Source organism: Cebidichthys violaceus, unplaced genomic scaffold, assembly GCF_023349555.1.
Source record: "Cebidichthys violaceus isolate CVI_PGR_0920_01 unplaced genomic scaffold, fCebVio1.0.p SCAF_664, whole genome shotgun sequence".
Classification (NCBI taxonomy): domain Eukaryota; kingdom Metazoa; phylum Chordata; class Actinopteri; order Perciformes; family Stichaeidae; genus Cebidichthys; species Cebidichthys violaceus.
In genome coordinates, this window is record NW_027176888.1 from 112 (window position 1) to 19,969 (window position 19,858).

The following is a 19,858-nucleotide window of genomic DNA, read 5'->3' on the forward strand; positions in this document are numbered from 1 at the left end:
AAAAAAAAAAGAAACAAGTGCAGCACCTGTTTTATGTCCAGGATGAATACAAAAATAATCACTTCCTGTGAACATAACTGGAACATGAGTCACTTTATTCTACTGGCACCAAAACAAGAGTGTGCCGCCTGCTGGCGGTCAGACGCTACTGCATGCAAAGAGCCATTAAAAAATGCTTCCACAGCTCTGAAGCCACAGCGCATTTAAAGCCTTTTAGTGGTTTCCGTTCTTGTAACTGTGTGTCTCTAAGAAGCAGAGGGACTCTGAAAGCTCATCAAGAACGCCGGCTTGTCGCCGCAGCATTCCTGTCAGCCCTCTTATTTCAAACCTGTTAATGCGCGTGTGATGCCGACGAATATTAACCGGTGTGTCCGTCTTTCTGTCCAGGTGTCCACATCCTGATCGCCGTCGGCGCCGTGATGATGGTGGTCGGTTTCCTCGGATGCTACGGCGCCATCCAAGAGTCCCAGTGTCTTTTGGGAACCGTGAGTCACATTTAAAGGTTCCCTGTGGAGTTTTAGATCTCAAGTAGCAGATGGAGCATGGAGCTGTTTCTTTTTTTTTTTTTTTTTTTTTTTAAAGAGTACAGTCTAAACCTGCTCTTTTTCATCTTTTTGTTGATGATTTGGCGCTCTATAAATAAATAAAAATTGTCTTTGACATTTTGGGTGGGTCCCCGTTTTTGTTGTTGACTCGCATGTACACCCGTGCGCATGCGGTCGACGCCGTACTCGGCCCTACCAATGGTTTCACGCTGTTCCACTGATCAACAGGTGGCGGCAAACATGCCAAGATATGCTGCAGTGTGTCAGCAAAAGCAGGGAAGAAGAAGACTGCAAGCCAGTTAACATGAATGTAAACAATGCTGGACTTTACAATACTTTAGAAAAATCGTCTGTGCAAATGTTCTGGAAATGCAACTCAACATGATTGTTAGAGCTGAGGGATTCACACAGTGTGTTCTGGTGAGTAACGCTGATTGTGGACTTTTGTCTGATTACAAGAAAACTCCACGGGTCGCCCTTTGTTTTATTTCTCGTTTCAAAAGTAAAACCATCGTTTGCTAAAATCCCTCCGGTGGTCTGACGCTTTCTGTTCTGTCCCGCAGTTCTTCGCCTGCCTGGTCATCCTGTTCGCCTGCGAAGTGGCAGCCGGAATCTGGGGCTTCATGCACAAAGACACCGTAAGACTGCAAACACACACTAGAGGTGGACATCTGTCTGTAGGCTGTATGGGTCGAGCTTTCATCCTGGAACACTTCTAAACAGTGCAAGCTTGAGATTTTAGAATTAAGCTTTTAATGACGTCATTGTGGACAATTGTGGAATTACATCTCTTTTCTTCCAGTATATTTAGCTATTTGGACTTTACGATACTCTGCGGTTTCTGGAACAGTTTGGATCACACGAGTCAGAAACAACCCAAAGAGCAGTCCCCACTGGAATCCAAGTCTACAAATAGTTTAATACTAATGGTATTAGTGCAGCCGGAGCGTTATCTGCAACTGTGCCGAAATTCAGGTCGGCTTTAAACAGGAAGAATAGACACGAATATTAATATATATATATATATATATATATATATATATATATATATATATATATATTAATATATATATATATATATATATTAATATATATATATATATATATATATATATATATATATTAATATATATATATATTAATATATATATATATATATATATTAATAAACGCACCTTCAAATGTTGCACACAAAGGGAGGCGCGCACCTCAATAAAAGCTTTAAATGTAAAAAGCAAACAGAAGTGACGGGAGAGGACACTGCTCACGACATGAACCTTCATGAGCTAAAAACACACAACTATTATTATTATCATCATTATTATTATTAACTCCCAGACCGGACAGCTCTGTGGTTGCACAACCTGTCAATCACAAGATGGTCACGCCTTAAAGCTTAACCCGCTTTATCTTTTATGTTATCTGACTGAACTTTTTCGTCAGAAAAGTCTAGTGATTTTAGACTAGACTTCTATACATAGACTATAATCAGAGGCGTCGACTATTCGCCTCCTATAAAGAATGCCGGTTTAAGACACATCTGCATCAGCTTCACTTGTCAGACCCGGAGGTTCTGAAGTAGTTTTCAGTACCAACGCCCTTTCACGCCATTCGATGCTTAATGTTTCCGGTGTCTCTGAGCCCAGAGGAACCTCTCTGTTTCCTGTTTCAGGTGTCGAAGGAGATGATCAGCTTCTATGACTCTGTGTACGATAAGGCCATCACAGACACCATGACCGCCGACTCCACCAACAGAAAGGCCGCCGCCACCGTGCTCAAGGTCTTCCACGATACGGTATGAACATCTCAAACGTATCATTTTGTGTTCAAGATGGAGATGAAAACTCACGTGGCTTATCGGCACAAAAGATGTGTTCGAAAATAGCTCATCATAAGTCGAGGAAGAATCCCAAGATGCACTGCGGGAGAAAGAAAGTCACAGATCGCATATTTGCGGCTTAAAACAATTCACTCAGATTTTTGGCAACCAGGCCATCTTGTTTTGTTAACTTTAACAACAAAGCATTTTGAATCGGCTCGGGACAGATCGGACTGGATGCCAAAAGGCACGGACCGAGGCACGTGGGTAATGTAGTGTTTTGAGACGTCTGCCGTTCCACATGACTGGGGCTGGGTGTTGCTTAAAAAAGTACAATACCTGTACCCTTAAAGAGATATTGATACCAATAGAGTACTTTATGTTCATACTACTTCGTTTCGATACCCGTCCCGTGAATGGAACCATTCAGTTGCGTTGCCGCCGCCGCATTTATTTCCATCAGACGTCACAGGCGTGCAGTAAAGCCGTGCTGTCCAACATTCCGGTGGAATGCTGGCACGCTGAACCGCTAAGCTCTACGTCAAATACGCCGTGCTCCACCTCGCCACACCACAACCTGCATGGGCCAATCGCACGTCGCTTTGAATCAAAGAGCGCTTGCGGTGATTGGCAGTGAGCCAAACCATACAAATAAGTCTTTTTTTCTTTTTTCTAGATCTGGGTACAAAGAGATTGGAATAGAAGGTATCGTTTGACCGGAGAAGTTTGGATACTGCTTGGTGCTGGGTTATTTCTGTTGACACCAAAAAATGAATAAAAAGTATGAAATACTGACACCCAGCCCTACTTCTCATAAACATCGCTGAACTAACAGAAACCGATAGCATCGTTACAGAGACTTAATTATATCCTCACAAGAAACATTTGAAAGAGGAACTGAGAATAGGGAGAACTTCCGCAAACCAGTTCCCCCCCACCTGAGGGGCGAAGAGAAAAATAGTGATAGTAATAATAGAAGTTATTAAAAGACATCACTGGGATCATCGCTGTGTTGGTTTGTGTGTTTCAGCTGAACTGCTGCGGTAAAGGCCACGCCACCTCCTGGCTGACGCAGATCTCGGACACGCTCGGCATCACCGACCTCTGCCCCAACTCTGGGCTGTCATCTGTAAGTGTGATCGACCACGCTCCGGCCGTCACGACGCATTCTGAGTCCGATCGAAGAGTAAAAGTTAACCCGAATCATCATTCCTTCATTATTCATGCCATCAAGATGTAATGGATGAGTTGACGGGAGAAGAATGAAATGTAACACGTCTATGTCTATAATGCATTTTAAACGTTACTATAAATGCTCTATGATCGTCTTATAGCTCTGTATAGTTATAAGCACTCATACATATTCATAATGCTTTAATCATAAGCACATTATAAAGCATCTTATAATGACGTATATCACGTATGAAAAGACTTCATGATTGCTGGTCACTGACCTTTTCCTTTAGCAAGGATCATAGTGTATTATTATTCCCATATGTAATGCATTATAATCACTGTTATAATACATTACAATCACTGTTATAATGCATTACAATCACTGTTATAATACATTACAATCACTGTTATAATGCATTACAATCACTGTTATAATACATTACAATCACTGTTATAATACATTACAATCACTGTTATAATGCATTACAATCACTGTTATAATGCATTACAATCACTGTTAGAATGCATTACTATCACTGTTAGAATACATTATAATCACTGTTAGAATACATTATAATCACTGTTATAATGCATTATAATCACTGTTATAATACATTATAATCACTGTTATAATACATTATAATCACTGTTAGAATGCATTATAATCACTGTTATAATACATTATAATCACTGTTATAATGCATTATAATCACTGTTATAATACATTATAATCACTGTTATAATACATTATAATCACTGTTAGAATGCATTATAATCACTGTTATAATGCATTATAATCACTGTTAGAATGCATTATAATCACTGTTAGAATACATTATAATCACTGTTAGAATGCATTATAATCACTGTTATAATACATTATAATCACTGTTAGAATGCATTATAATCACTGTTATAATACATTATAATCACTGTTAGAATACATTATAATCACTGTTAGAATGCATTATAATCACTGTTATAATGCATTATAATCACTGTTATAATACATTATAATCACTGTTATAATGCATTATAATCACTGTTATAATACATTATAATCACTGTTAGAATGCATTATAATCACTGTTATAATACATTATAATCACTGTTATAATGCATTATAATCACTGTTATAATGCATTATAATCACTGTTATAATACATTATAATCACTGTTATAATACATTATAATCACTGTTATAATGCATTATAATCACTGTTATAATGCATTATAATCACTGTTATAATACATTATAATCACTGTTATAATGCATTATAATCACTGTTATAATACATTATAATCACTGTTAGAATGCATTATAATCACTGTTATAATACATTATAATCACTGTTAGAATGCATTATAATCACTGTTATAATACATTATAATCACTGTTATAATACATTATAATCACTGTTATAATACATTATAATCACTGTTAGAATGCATTATAATCACTGTTATAATGCATTATAATCACTGTTATAATACATTATAATCACTGTTATAATACATTATAATCACTGTTATAATACATTATAATCACTGTTAGAATGCATTATAATCACTGTTATAATGCATTATAATCACTGTTATAATACATTATAATCACTGTTATAATACATTATAATCACTGTTAGAATGCATTATAATCACTGTTATAATACATTATAATCACTGTTAGAATGCATTATAATCACGTCATAATGCATCACTGCAGTGATTAAAGTTCATTATGAAGAAGATTATAATGTATTACAACTATGAGAGTAACAATACACAAGGATCCTTGCAAAAAAAAAGTGACAATAAGTCACTCTAAAATGCTTTATTATTTGTTGTGATTATTGTTATGAAACATGAATATTCATGAGTACTTATTTATACAGTTATACAGTGCTATAAAGCACATTGTAACGCATTGCAAGTATGTTTATAATGCATTGTGGAGAGTGTGACTGAACGAACATCTGTACTGTTCCACTTAACGGGTCGGAGACAAAGAGTGAAGTTCTCCCATGAACCGGTTTGTTGAATCACACACACACACACACACACACACACACACACACACACACACACACACACACACACACACACACACACACACACACACACACACTACTCAACTGGCTCTGTCAATACAGAACTCCCAAATGAAAAGGTTTCTGGCTCCAGCTTCACACTCAAATATGAGAGCGGTTTCAATCCTGTCATCTAGAAAGTGAAGGGACGTCCAACCATGTCTTCGGTGTTTTCCGTTCCACAGCTCCGTGGGGTCGGGGGGGGGGGGGGGGCCCTGTAGAAGGTTGAGAAACACTGACGTGACGTGGTCGTCTTTTGATGGCTAAACCACCAACCGGGAGTATAGAGTTCTGACAGAAATCTGCGGTGTGGAGAATCACCGAGGGCTGCTTAAGTGCAAAGTCTTCATGGAAAGATATGGGGGGGGGGGGGGGGGGGGGGGATCTGTATTCACTACTTGTGTTGCACGGGGGCCTTAAACTTGATTTCTTGGCAGCACATTGACATTACTGAAATTAACCGGGGTCCCATCCAAGACTCCCGGGTCTGCCAGGGTTGTCTTGTGTTCCGTTATATGGAACTGGTGCTTTTCCAGCACGTGTAGCCAATATCTTTTCAAAATAAAAGCACTGGCCTTTACCCTTAAAGTAATCGTCTGACAGAAAACATGGACTGAAAAACATGTATTTTTGGACTGTATAATAGACTAAATGCAAGGGACATGGTATATATATATATATATAAACTCCCTCTACAGATGCCTGAGCTCTGATATACTTCTGATGCTGCATCCATTGATTTCACACACTTTGCAGCATTAGTTTGAAGTGGAATGGCGCCAATGACTTCGTCATCCCAGCCAACAAATTCGAGGGCTGTCTGGTCACTGGTACAACTATGAAATAGTACTTGAATACTAATAGGCTGAAGTAAAATGTAGTACTTGTTTGTTTCCCCCGTGAGCTCAGAATCAGACACGAGGCGATCAGTAAATGATTATAAATGACGGTGTTTTCTCGGCTCTCCTTTTGCAGAATTGCCACAAGAGCATCAATGAGTTGTTCACAGATAAGATCTACCTGATTGGTATCGCCGCCCTGGTGGTCGCAGTTATTATGGTGAGACGTCCAAACCTCTCAATGACACTTTTTTTGTTTGAATGAAGTAGGCTTGTGTGACTGCTCGTGTTTGGACTTTGAACATGTTTGGATGTAAGGTAAGTTTCTCTGTTTCTCTTCGTCTGTCTATTGGACATTTTAAACTAATTGGTCTGAGACTTATTCAAACTCTATACTGCTGTCAACAAATCGCACAAGATCAAACCCAACAATGCGTTAGTCCATCCCATCGTACTCTGACTTCGCTACACTGCTAAAGAGCTTCATGCTAGTTGGTCCCTACTAAAAGCGTAAAACATATAGTGCTCCATGTTTTTAAAAAAGGCTCAGTAATTTCTTAAACAGCTGGGCACTGTAGTCTTTAAAACACGTCGCTCAAACGGGAATAAATTGTGCGTTTGGTAGGGACTATTTTCGGCGGCGGATTAACGCACATTTGGCGCTTCAGTGAGTGTTTCCAGAGTCAGACTAAACTACAGCGTGAACAGTGTGTTCATGGCAGTGAAGGAACAAGTCAGCTTTTAATTATTTGTTCATACAATTGAGCTCCGTGTTCATTTTGGCAGCCATTTTTAGATTTAGTCTTAACCCTGCTAACTAGTTTTAGTCACATTCTAGTCGATGAGTCATTACATGTGAGTCATCTTTTAGTCATTACTTTTAGTCAGAATGTTTTCTCTTTTAATTTGTTCCTCAACTATCTATTAATTTAGTCTTAGTCCCGTGTCAAATGTCCTTTTTCAGTCAGACTACATTGATCATTTTAGTCTAGCCAAAACCAATATTTCACATACGATTATATCTCATCGTCATCTTAATGAAGAACGCGGCTTTACTGCGAGTCCTCCTGACATTAGTGACGCGCTGATCAGTCCAGACGCACGAAACCGGCCCGTTACGATCCGGCCACCCGCACCGCCCAACATGCGTTCATCAACCACCCGAACCCGACCCGACAACTGCAGGCATTATACAATAGGTCGGGACTGAGGACAGAGACGAGAAGGACATTAGAGTGGTGTCACTCTTCTTATCACATTCATGGAAAGTAAATGAATTGATGTGTTTTTCCTAATATGTGAATGTTTTTGCTTTCCCTGTGACTGTTTTTTGTTATTGAGGACAAAGATTTCTAATCGGCACTTCTGTCCCGTGTTTCGTCGTCCTAGATCTTCGAGATGATCTTCAGCATGGTGTTGTGCTGCGGGATCCGCAACAGCCCGGTGTACTAAAGCGACGGGCCGCCGAAGGAGGGACGACCGCGCAGTCTCCCGTCTCGCTCTCTTTCATTTTCTTTTATAAAAGCAGGAAACGTCACATATATTGCTTGCTGGATTTAGTCGGCTCTTTGAGGAGACAGCGTAGACCATCCTCCATTGAGCGTTTTAATTACACTGTCTTTTTTTTTTTTTTTTTTTTTTTTGTTAGTCACAGATGCTGTCATGCATATTTGACCAGTGCTTTCCTAACCCCGACATGTAGATATTATATCACACATGAATGATGTCCTCCGGTGCTGGTGCTCTAATCCTTTAGTGACGCATTAGTGGTTTTACTGCTTCCTCCGCCTATGAACATGCTCTTATATTCTTGGATTTAATGGATGTTTTTTCACTGTTTTATGTATAAACTGTATATATATATATATATTAACAGTGCTTTATGACTGCCGAAGCATGCAAATTGCATTGCAGTAGATCCTTCTCCTGTATCCTTCCTGCTCTCTCTGCTCGTCCGTCTTGCTCTAGACTAAACCAGATGATGGCGGGCCTGTGACCGGCACCGGTGGAGCGCTGGTGTCGGCCTCGCCGCGCCACGCGAGAGACGAACACGCATGCAGCCCCCCCGTCCTACAAGACCATTGTCCTGGTCCACACCCACGCTGTGTGCGATGTCTGCAGGAACTGACTAAAGAAGGAATCTCAGTTATTTCTTGGAAGCTGGAACCAAAGTGAAAGTGACCCGATGTCTGTCGTTTTGGCCCCGAGGAGTTATTTGTTGACCATTTGTTGTTCATTGTGTGTCCAAAATTGTCTCGAGTGCTCAGTTGTATGAAATACGTTTTTTATACAACTGTGCACTTCTTTGTGGAGGCGACTTGCTTAACACTATAATCTCCTAAATCAGAGGACTCGGATTGAACTATGGCCCGTGACATCTCCGCTTAAAGCAGGTTGGCTCACATCTCGTCGCGCTCCTTGACGCATCCATGTATCGGTCGCGTGTTTTTCCAACAATCTCGTTGCCCGTCGACACATCAGCCACCTGTCCCAGGTAGCTCAGCTCTGTAGGAACTTAGTTAACTACGTGCTCGTGGAGGAAGCGCGCGGTGGAACTCCAGCTCGTAGCCAGCGCTACCGCAGAAAGAGATCTGAAAATCAGGGTTTGCCTCGTCTGGTTGAGTCTAGTCCCGACTAGTCCCGTCTCATCTGACCTGGTCGTGTCGCTGTACTACCCCCCTCCGGCTCCACAGCCTATACTAACCCTCCTCGTTGTCGCCGCTCGTGGTGGTGACTTGTTCCCGGTGCAGGGCGAGAGAAACGGCGGAGACTCCTGGAAGTCACAACACCCGGAGAAGAAGTAGTTCCAGCATGTAGCTCCCCTTAAAACCTATCCGCGGTATCTCGTGATTAACACCTAACCAAGTCGCACTAAACCCCCGTATCATTCACTGCATGTGGGCTGCTGTGTTGGATTGCATTTCATTTCACAAGTGGTCACTTGATTCTGTTTTTGTGACTGTCGCAGGCTGATTGGTGATACCGACCACGAGTCATTCCCACCTGCCTGCTGAAGTTCAGCCAATCAGATCGCTCCCGCCCGGTCACCCGAACGTGCCGTTTATTATGTTTTTTTTTACTCCCTATTTTTGTCCTGAGGTCTGTTCCTACGCAACGCATAGCTGCACCGCACCGCACATCAAATCACATCGTCTCGTGTAACCTCACGTATCATCACAGCTTTTTGTCGGTCGACTAAAAAAAAAAAACTAAAAAAAAAAACTTGTTAACATCTCATACTTAAACCGAGAAACGGTCAAATAAATAGTGTCTTGTAATATTTACAGCTCTGAAGTACTAACACAAATCATGAAGGCTGTTTGTTTTCTTCTTCTTGTATTGTGATATCAGTGTTTGGTACGTCGTCAAAAGAGTCAAGAAGGAAAGGGTGATATTTTGTGGCAGTGGCGACCGAGAAGAAGTCGAACCTTTCAACGCATCAGCTAGCTTCTCCCCCAGAAATCATACAAAAATAAAAAATAAAGAACGATGACAACAATGATTCCCCAATGACGAGGGCACTAACCTCTCCGACAGTGCTGTCCGTGTTGCCGACCCTTTTTTAGAATTTTGGGAACTGACTCTCGGGACCCACTGCCACTTTGATCTCAGCCCCGCTCTACTCCTGTAGACTTCGGTTTGCCCAAATATAAAGGGATTAAATGTATTTTACAAATAAAACAGTCAGGTGGTCTTGTCTTTTGTTTTAAGGATTTCTTATTGGGAAAAGTAGGAACTGCGACTTAAACTACAAGGATGATAAGAAAGGAGCCAGCGATGTCTTTTTACCGGCCGGTTGACCAACGAGGCCTCTTCTTCATCAGCTACAAGAAGAATATTTCTAAAAGGTGTTCTTGATTTATTATGAGGGATTTAACTCAATTAAAACATTGACTCTCAAAAAATGCTCAGTCGGGGCAAAGCTCGCAGTCATCATAGACCATAAACCCTATTAGCTCCATGTCTGCGTTACATGTGACCCATGGGTTAAAATCACTGACATCAATGCTCTGCATAACATCCGCTTATATCACAAATATAATGCTAAATTATATTTATATATACTATGACAATTACTATTATATTATGGGACTATTTCGGCCTCCTGATTTTGCACCAAACATGGCGTCAAAACTTCTACCAAACACAAAAAAAAAACAATCACCAAGATGCACACAGATTCTCACAGAATTAAGAAGAAGCCGACCTCTGCAGTTCATACAAACTATATATCCCCAGGTAATACTAGCACCCTGTGTATAGGGCTAGTAATGTACACTTGTTTTTACTATGTCAGACAATGTCATCCACACAAAGTAGACAAGGAGTACAAAACACTGCCTGCTTCATCTATCTGTGACTTTTACCTGTACGCTTCTTATCGCTTCATTCTGACAGGACAAGAAACTGCAACGGGAGCATAGTGATGACAAAAGATTTGAAAGAGCACAAAACAAAGTAGAAGCACTACTCGGTCTGTAAATCAACCTTTACGAGTGCACAGACGCAGATTACAGTCGAATTACGTTTGTGTACCGGGACAGAACTGTGAGCGAAATGTGATGTTTTGATTCCTGCAAGAGGAGTCGTGTATTTGAGCGGTCGGTCGGAGTGCCCTGAGCACAGACCTCCACTGAGAGCTGTGTCACCTGCTCACTTTGACCAGAAAGTGGGGGCAGTGGCGTTTGTTCACCACCAGATGGAGACAGAGAGCTGTAGTTGGTATGTTGCGATATCTTACAGAACTTCATGGTACAGTGCAGAACCACTACTGTGGTTCTACCAATACTGTGCGTGTGTGTGTGTGTGTGTGTGTGTGTGTGTGTGTGTGTGTGTGTGTGTGTGTGTGTGTGTATGTATATATATATATATATATATATATATATATATATATATATATATATATATATATATATATATATATATATATATATACTGATATTTGTCACCTGGTGCACAAGAGGGCGTGTGGACAGAGACAGTTAGGAAGAAGATTTTCTGAAACTATTGATGCTTTACCCACATCGGTTCATCATTTAATGTTATTAGATAACAAATTCTATTAATATCATAATTAAACTGATTTTGTGCAAAATAGATGATGATTGAGATAAAACACAAAACATTCTTTTTACCTTTTTAAAAGGTAAAAAAATGTACCCTAAAGCTTACCAATAACACGTTATATCTCCTTTATTGATCTTTGGACTGATCCAGGTTAACTGTTTCAACTGTTTCCGTTCTTTATGCTAAGCTAACTGTCACCTGGCTGTCGTAATATTTAGCCAAGAGACATGTAGGCGCTATTCATCTTCTCATGTAACTCTGGGCAAGAAAGAAAATGTCCCAAAATGTAGAATGATTTCTGTAACGACACCTGACGTCACGAAACACCAGCTGTATGTGATCTTTTCATAATGCAGAGTTAAGTGAAGTAACAGGACTCCATACAACGATCGGATGAATCAGAGGGCGTCTTCAGAACCACGGACAATGGGATCCAGGTGAGCTTCTACAGCACATCTGGCGCTAGTTATGCCTTTGAAGCTACACCCCCTGGAAACCGTTCCTTTGTTGACTCCAACAGTGCAGATACAAGTCAAAATCAGAACAAGGACTTCTGATGCTGCTATCGCATCACATGTTATACACAAACAGAAGCTGATGTGTCAGACAATGTGCAGTGTAAAGTCGTATTTACAGGCATGTGGCATGTGATGAGTGTTTGATGGAGGTCAGAACCTGCACAATGTTCATCTTAAGGTCTTAAGTGCCCCAAATTCACTTTGTTATTATTGGGTTCTATCATCCAGATACATCCTGGTACTCTAAGCACAAGGGTGACACTTACTGGACCAACGATGTCCTTACACACACTCTCCAGACATGGCTCCTACATACTGGCCCCTAATTGTAATGACCAGCCAACAATACAATTCTAGGAATTACAATTTAAGGAGCCATAATCAAAAATAATACAACGATGAAAACATTTCAGTTCCATTGACACAGGACACTTGAGAAGACCTGCTACCCTGAAGTCTCATAGAGCAGGCAGAGTTTAAATGGTAAATATTAAATGGACCTTTACTCATAAGGACTATCGAAGCGCTCACACACCGATGCCACAGCCTTCGGAAGCCACTTGTGATGAAGTGTCTTGCCCAAGGACACATTTTTCTTCTTTTAGATCGTTTCTTCCTGGACCTGGCCTCAGGAACCTGTTCAGCCAGGCGACAATCTCCTTGCTTTTTCAACTTTACTTTCTTCTTCGGCGCCTTGTTCTCCAGCTCTTTCCGTCTCTGCTGCACCTTCTCCCTCTGCTTCCTCCACTCCTTCCGTTTGAGCTCAGCCTCCTCCTCAAATTTCAGTTCTGCCAGTTTCTTCTCCTTTTCTCCTTCAACCATATAGCGCTCTCGTTTGAAAGCGCGGTTGTTCTGCTTACTCAGCGTTTCTTCCAACCGAAATCCCGGAGGCAACTTCTGAAGGGAACTCGGCTTCCAAGCAAAAGACCACGAATGAGCAATCCCAGCGCTGTTCTTATAGCTTATGGACCAGCCCCATGGCTGCCAATGAACAACCAAGGTTCAAACAACTTGGGAGCGTTCCAGTCAACGGGTCAATGTAAGCCGTGATGCCGGGAGTTCGTACCTTTGACAGGTATGGCCATCTTACCAAATCTCCTTCAGTCACAATGTTGTCGGCACTTACAGGCATTTTCCTCTGGGTGAGGACTTACAGGAGCTTATAGAAAAGGTTGGTCTCAAACCCAAGCACCTCCAACACAAATATGCCAGCCCAACACTTTCCTGTCCCATGGTTTGTAGCAGAAACTCGGTTCTAACCAGCTTAGTAGCTGTGCATTCCTTGGCAGCCCTGACTAACCACGCTATGCGTGAGTAGTGGTAGAGGGAACCGCTCCGAGCCGAGTCGTCCTGCTTAGTGTCTGTCCATTTACCTGGCTAATACTGCCACTTTGTGGGAATGCAGTACAGCTACAGTTGGGATGATCACGTTACTGATAAATACCACCTGCTGTGGATGGGTTTGGCCAGAAGACCTAAGACGGCTCAGCACATTTAGCGTGCCGAGCTCAAAACCAAAGATTTTGGATAACTCACAAATCTCGAACTACATCCCTGCTCTGATGCTAGTGAGGAGGGTAATGGCACGGTTTGTTACCCGAGGCTGCAGAAAGACAAGGAGAAGATGTGTCTAGCCTTCACTCTAGGAAAGGCACGAGTTGAAGACAGAGACAACCCCAAGGATGGAACTACCAGCCGCTGTGCTTGCAGTGCAGGGTGACGGGATTCTGAGAGCAGAACTGCAACTAGAGGGTGAAAAACTCAACCGTCTGGACTGACAACACAGCTGTGTTCAAGTTAATCAGGAACGAAACAAACCCAGAAAATTAGTTTACAGATAACAACAATCCCTCGTCGTCATTGTGGAGGTTACTTTATGGCTTTTTACCGGTTATATCTTCAGTCTATGGTCAGGTTTCTAGGTTACACGCGTTTTCTTTTTGATTCCTCGCGGTACATTTTGTTTGTTCGCCCTCTGGCGTTTCGGAGATGAATGCAGCGCATAGAGCGTAAACGCCTCCGCTCGCGTGCCTTCTGCCGGAGGCTCGCAGCGCGAATATTAAACAAAGCTATATACGGGTACCGAACACTGTGCGCAAACATGAATGGCCATTCATACAAATGTGTAGTTCTTCACATACCTCGTGTTGAGTGGGAAGGTCTCCTCTGTCGCCATTGAAGAGAAGCTCCCGGTGTCCTGGCGGATGTCCGACAACCACCGTCAAACCGCATCGATCTTCGTACCCATAGCTGAACGTTTCAATGACGGGCTCCGGTGATTACACTCCCCGGCGTTAAATGTCCGGTTTCCAGCTGAGACGGTAGCTGGCTTCTATGGCCGCACCACGACGAAGTCGGTGACATCAAAGTAACGTTGTAAGACTTTTATAGACCGGCTAATGAATTAGCACGCTCTTCGTAGCACAGCATGTTAGCTTCTGGCGAGATAAATCCAACTTCTGCTTTTTCGCCGTCTACGGAATTTGTATTGCCCACCGTTTATGTTCTTTAACGTGTTACATTCAAGAATCCTGAATGATTGGCCATACATCTCCGTGCAGTCAAACTTTCACCGTTACAACAACACATGCTAGCGTCATCTAGCGTCGCGTGTCGGTCAAAACAAACTATTGGCGCTCCACCTCCCTATATTGACCATGACGCAAAGCTCGAGGGCGACGCCTACTGGACATATTGTGTCCTACATGCACTTAACTCCAGAGATGGCTCCTAAAGGCCCCTTTTGGAAACAGAAATGCACAACGGCTGCTTTATCACCTCCACATTATATAATATGTCAGTTAAAGGACCCTCCAACTCTTCTATGCTAAAATATAAAGCCTTGAAAAGAGACGTACATAAATGACGATGAGGACATTTGACCAGAAGCTTTTCATTCAAGTTAACACCCTGACAGACATCATACACTGGAGGAAAATGTTGTCGCCTTAGATCAGTGTCCATTGTTAGGGAAGAGAGTGTCCTCTCACTTGGAAAAAAATTGGCACATAGAGTTAAATCACTGGATTATAGTTCATAACTGTTCATAAATTCCACATCTGGAATAGATCGCCTACATTATTAAAGATTTTAAAAAAAACTACACATTGAAAACATTCAGGGTTCTTTAATACAACATATGGAGAGTGTCAATTAAGTAATGTGATGAACGTGAATGGTCCTCTACAGTGGATCCCTGCATCTGGCTGATGTTTGAAACTGTTCGCTCAGAAATACTCTTAACCTTCTTGGTTAGTAAACAACATAAGAGCACAGCCGTACGTTGAAGCTGCAATTCTGTGGGATCCTGACGATTAAAATACAGTCTGAATAGCCTGTGATTAACCCAGAAATGATCCAATTAGGGGGAGAATTCAGCTGGAATGAATTTACTTTTACATTTTTTTTCATAGCTTGTCCTCAGAATGCCACCTCAGTGCATCCACGCCCACACTGGGGGTCAGTGGTTAGGTTTGTGTGAAAACCCCGGGGGTCTCAGGTTTGTTTCCCAGGGGAGAGCCTCTCTTCCCCCTGACTCAATGCTGCTCCTCAGACCCAGACTTAGGTCCTCAGACCAAACCCCCAACAATTCTCATGTCAGCTGAGCAGATGAGGTTATTTCCACATTCCTGAGCCCTGAAACAACCCAATCCCGATCAACAAAGAAAGCTGCACTTATTATAGCAAAACTGTCCAAAAAAAGGACATTAAGAGTTGGCTCCAGAGGTGAATAACAACCTCACCTCACCAGTAGCATTTTGTGTTTACATGGAAACATGTTCCTCTGCTTCTCATGAGCATTGAGAGCAGTATTTTATTGTTATTGTTTCAGCTGAACTTCACTCCACCCTGTCCCTCCCGACGGCTCCAGTCATCATTTCGGTTGGGATAGGAATGATTATTTTCAAGATATTGCGCAACATTTACTAACATTTGATGACACATATATCACATTTTGTCACGGTGAGCGTGTGTTTTTTCTGCCTGAGATCACTGGGGATTCAAACAGGAGTGCCGAGGAGTTCACCCGGCACACGCTTGCTCACCTGCGGATTCACTCTTTCCAGTTTTAGACACTCCTCTCGCACTCCTTGTGACCCACACAATGGACCGTCTCCACACTGGAGTTGTAGGCTCTCATTGTCTGACTTAAATCATCATAAATAGGCCCTACAAAATGTTTTTATCATGTGTTTGTTACTCACACCACTGAGAGTCACCAAAGTCACACATGCTACACAGGAGGCCTTGGCAGCAGCTGTCAGATTCAGGCTGACAGGCGATAAAGAAGAATAAACAAAAAGTCAGGTGAGGACACCGGGGCCATCCACTTCCAATCATCTGGGTTTCGTCAGACCTGCCCATAAGCCGTGCCGACCGTGCACTTCTGCAACAGCCCTCCTCTCTGGGAGAGTGTATGAGGCAAGTGAGCTGAGGGTGTGTTTACTTAACCAAGAACCTGAGTTCACACGAGGTGCTGTTGCTCACCCATCCATGGTCAGGGTCAACACACTAGCGACACACTTGATTATGGGAAAAAGGGAAAAAAAACATATTTTCAGAACGGTTCCATTAATTCAAACATATTTCACATCAGTTACAAGCAGATAGAATGTTGCAGTATATATATATATATATATATATATATATATATATATATATATATATATATATATATATATACTATATGTTCTAATATATGTTCTCTGATACAGGAATAAGAGCTGCCTGTATCGCATGTGGTGATAAACAACATTTCATCAGTAGCCTGTGTTAATTGAAAAAAAAAAACCCCAAAAAAAACGTAAACCGGGCGGCGTGACATTTCATCTGCTGTCGCAAATCAGTCGCGATCGTCATTTCTCGGAGACGCGCTCGAGACCCCCCCACACACACACACACACACTGAACGTCCCGCCTCCAGACAGTTAAATTCGCTGACCGATCTCCATTTCGCAGCAGACGCGCAGACAGGAGGTTCGAGGCGCGCCCCCTTTCCTCCCCGCTGCAGGACCGTGTGCCCCCCCCCACACACACACACACACACACTTTTACTTTTCTTTTCTTGTCCCGAGTGTGAGCTTGTTTTTTTGTTTTTTTATTAACACTGTGAAAATGAGTGTTGCGGTGGCGGAGAGCTGTTTTCTGTCCGCTCTGCAGCCCAAAACCTCCTGCACCGCTTATGTAGTTCCGTCGGACGGCCCGTCTCCGGACCCGGTGGCCAAAGCCAGGAGGGTCCGGGAGCAGGTCCGGATGCGGCTGGCGGAGAAGAGGTCCTCCTCCCTGCCCCGACTGGACGACGCGCTGATCGGATCAACAGGTGAGCCACCGCATCGCGTTAAAAAAACAAGAGTGCTCCTCTAGATGTTGTTTTACAGCCAACATACAGCAGGTTGAACCTACTGCTGCTGCCAGACCATTACATACACATTGAGCAATAACATGGACAGCTTTACCAGTAGAACACGCACTGATAAGGAATGAAAAGGCAGAGTGATGTAATGGAATTAAAGCTGCTCGATCCTTCTTTTTTTCTTTTTTTTTACCACTTTGGCGATGGAGCAAGTTGTAAACACATCAGTGACTTATTATCAACCAATACGATTTGGTTATGAGTCGTCTGGCCTCCTGATGGGTGTAAAGTCTAACGTCCGGTCTCCTTTTTAGCTCCGTTTTGGGTCTCCACCATCTCCCCGGGAAAACGTTGTTGCCAACTTTGCCAGTATGGTGCCGGGGCTGGTGGTGTGCGGTGGGTTTTTATCACAGCTTCGTGCTTAAAACAGCCACCTGCTGCTTAGGGGCCGGCCAAAATCTTAACCTCGATACACATATCACAGTGTGTAGCGTGTTGTCCGGCAGTTCAATAAATAAATAGTCTCTGTGAAGTAACCCCGTGGTAGAGCCTATTTCTGTGCACTCCTGTGTCCTAAATAGTTACATGAGCGGTTCTTATTAATATAAATGATATTGAAGTCCACCATTTGTTTTCCAATGAGAAACGCTTTAGCTTACAAACCAGGGCACAGGCGAGTGGTTTCATAGAACCCAGTGGATCCTTATACTATGCGGATTGAATTGTGGGTTTGGTGAACCGTTGTTGGCTCTGTAACACTTTTGTGATACCGTATTTACCACAATGCTCCTGTAAATAGCCCCATAGTGTGTTTTCTTGCTTACCCATCACCTGAGTTTATTGTAACCTTATCATGCTTGATTTAATGGTTTAATACTCTGGCTGTTGTTCTTATTTATTCCAGTAAGAGCGTACTTTGTAATAGTGTCTATGGCGTGGTAACAGCACATATTTTTATGATATATTATGTGGTGCTTTTATTTTACAGGGACTTTAAAGTGTCCACAGTGTTGTACATTATAGCGTTACTTCACAATGTTGTCTTTTTCTCATACTTTTTCTTTGCCTGTTTTACATTCTTACCCTGTTTATGGCGTAATTACCATGCATCCTCACCATCACCGCCCCACGATGTCGTGCAACATGACTTCACATCTTTTCTCAGGGGGTCGGCTTGTAAGTTTGGCATTCATTCACCGAGCAGCTCATGAAACATTAATGTCGTGCGGTGCACTTTCTGTGTAGGTTAGAGACGAAACAGCAGGTATGTGTTTAAAATGTGCCGTTTTCTTTGATCTGAGTACTCTGAGGGTTAACTGTATCACTCTAGTGTAACTGTACACCGTCTGAACACACAAGAGGGGGCTTCTGGGTTTGGCTCCAGAGGCGGGAAGGATTTTGGGGGTAAAAGTAACCATTAAACGGTTCTTACTCTAAAAGATAAGCCGCTGAAGTGTTGGCGCCCGGTCGATAACAAAGACTACGAAAAAAGTCAATAAGTCAGCAATGCTCTGCCTTTAGGTGAAAAGGCGAAAGAAAGCGAAGGCATTTAGGAGGCAGATGCCATACAGTTGCATTATGGGAATTGTAATGCTTCTGCATCTCCTGAATTTTCTAAGATGAGGACCTCATTGGACCGAATTAAGCTAACAGCTAATTGTTTTGTTCCGAGGACACGCAGAGCCGCATACCAAAATCAAATGTCATGTACCCAACTGTCTGGAGAGAATATACGCTCGCCGCCGCAACATTATTATTCACGCAGTCACGAACCATCTCGCCATGGTGTGGAATTTTGAACTAAATAGAGACGTCAGGACCGTGTTGGGCTCCAGCTTTGGCTCTGATAATGTGACAGGGGCGTGGCATGAGAGCCGTTAGCATCCCTGTGTTAAAGCTAAGCATGCGCCTGTTATTGTGCTCCAGTTTGTCCCAAAAGTCTCCAGAGGATTGATGTTACAGGACTTTAGTGGAAAGACCACTCAGTTTATTCTTGTCATTTTACTTTAAAAAGCCATTTTGTAGTTTTTTAGACTCATTTGTAAATGTATATAATGTCACAATTTTACCCAGAATGTATGTAAATGAGGCCAGGATAGCTGTTTGTATATATTTGTGTATTGTTCGCCCGCTACACAGGTTGGTATTTGTGTACTATGAGAGCCGCACCATTGAGTGAGCTACTTCCTGCTCATTTCCTGTTTTTTTTCCCTCTCTGTGGAAACTTCAACTATGACATCACAGGTCCGGTCAGGGCCGGTCTTATGACTGTTCACACGTAGAATGAGAACAGCTGCTCCATTAATTAAGAAGTGTGACCCAGATGTGAATATTGAGCTCACAGAAGCCCCTCTTGATGGTCTCTCTCCAGTCAGCCTCTCAGATGATCCTCGTCCGTCTCACCGCGGGCCGAGTCGTGACCTCGCGTTCGTCTTTTTAAAAAGAAAAGCGAGG

General features: G+C 42.4%; 1 protein-coding gene across 1 annotated transcript; it reads left to right on the forward strand.

Annotated features, from left to right (window-relative positions):
• Window positions 1-392: 392 nt before the first annotated feature.
• LOC137890590 (CD81 antigen-like) lies at window positions 393-10,165 on the forward strand. The gene is made up of 6 exons (XM_068734731.1): window positions 393-485; window positions 1,109-1,183; window positions 2,218-2,340; window positions 3,395-3,493; window positions 6,603-6,686; window positions 7,856-10,165. Exons 1-6 carry the CDS (start codon window positions 420-422, stop codon window positions 7,916-7,918), a joined length of 510 nt encoding a protein of 169 aa, XP_068590832.1. The 5' UTR covers window positions 393-419; the 3' UTR covers window positions 7,919-10,165.
• The last annotated feature ends 9,693 nt before the right edge of the window (window positions 10,166-19,858 follow it).

Bases quoted from the DNA above. Each gene is read 5' to 3' on its own strand.
- LOC137890590 (XM_068734731.1), top strand. From the start codon at position 420: ATGATGGTGGTCGGTTTCCTCGGATGCTACGGCGCCATCCAAGAGTCC. The intron at 1,184-2,217 runs GTAAGACTGCAA...TTCCTGTTTCAG, and splicing joins GCTTCATGCACAAAGACACC to GTGTCGAAGGAGATGATCAG. The intron at 3,494-6,602 runs GTAAGTGTGATC...CTCCTTTTGCAG, and splicing joins CCAACTCTGGGCTGTCATCT to AATTGCCACAAGAGCATCAA.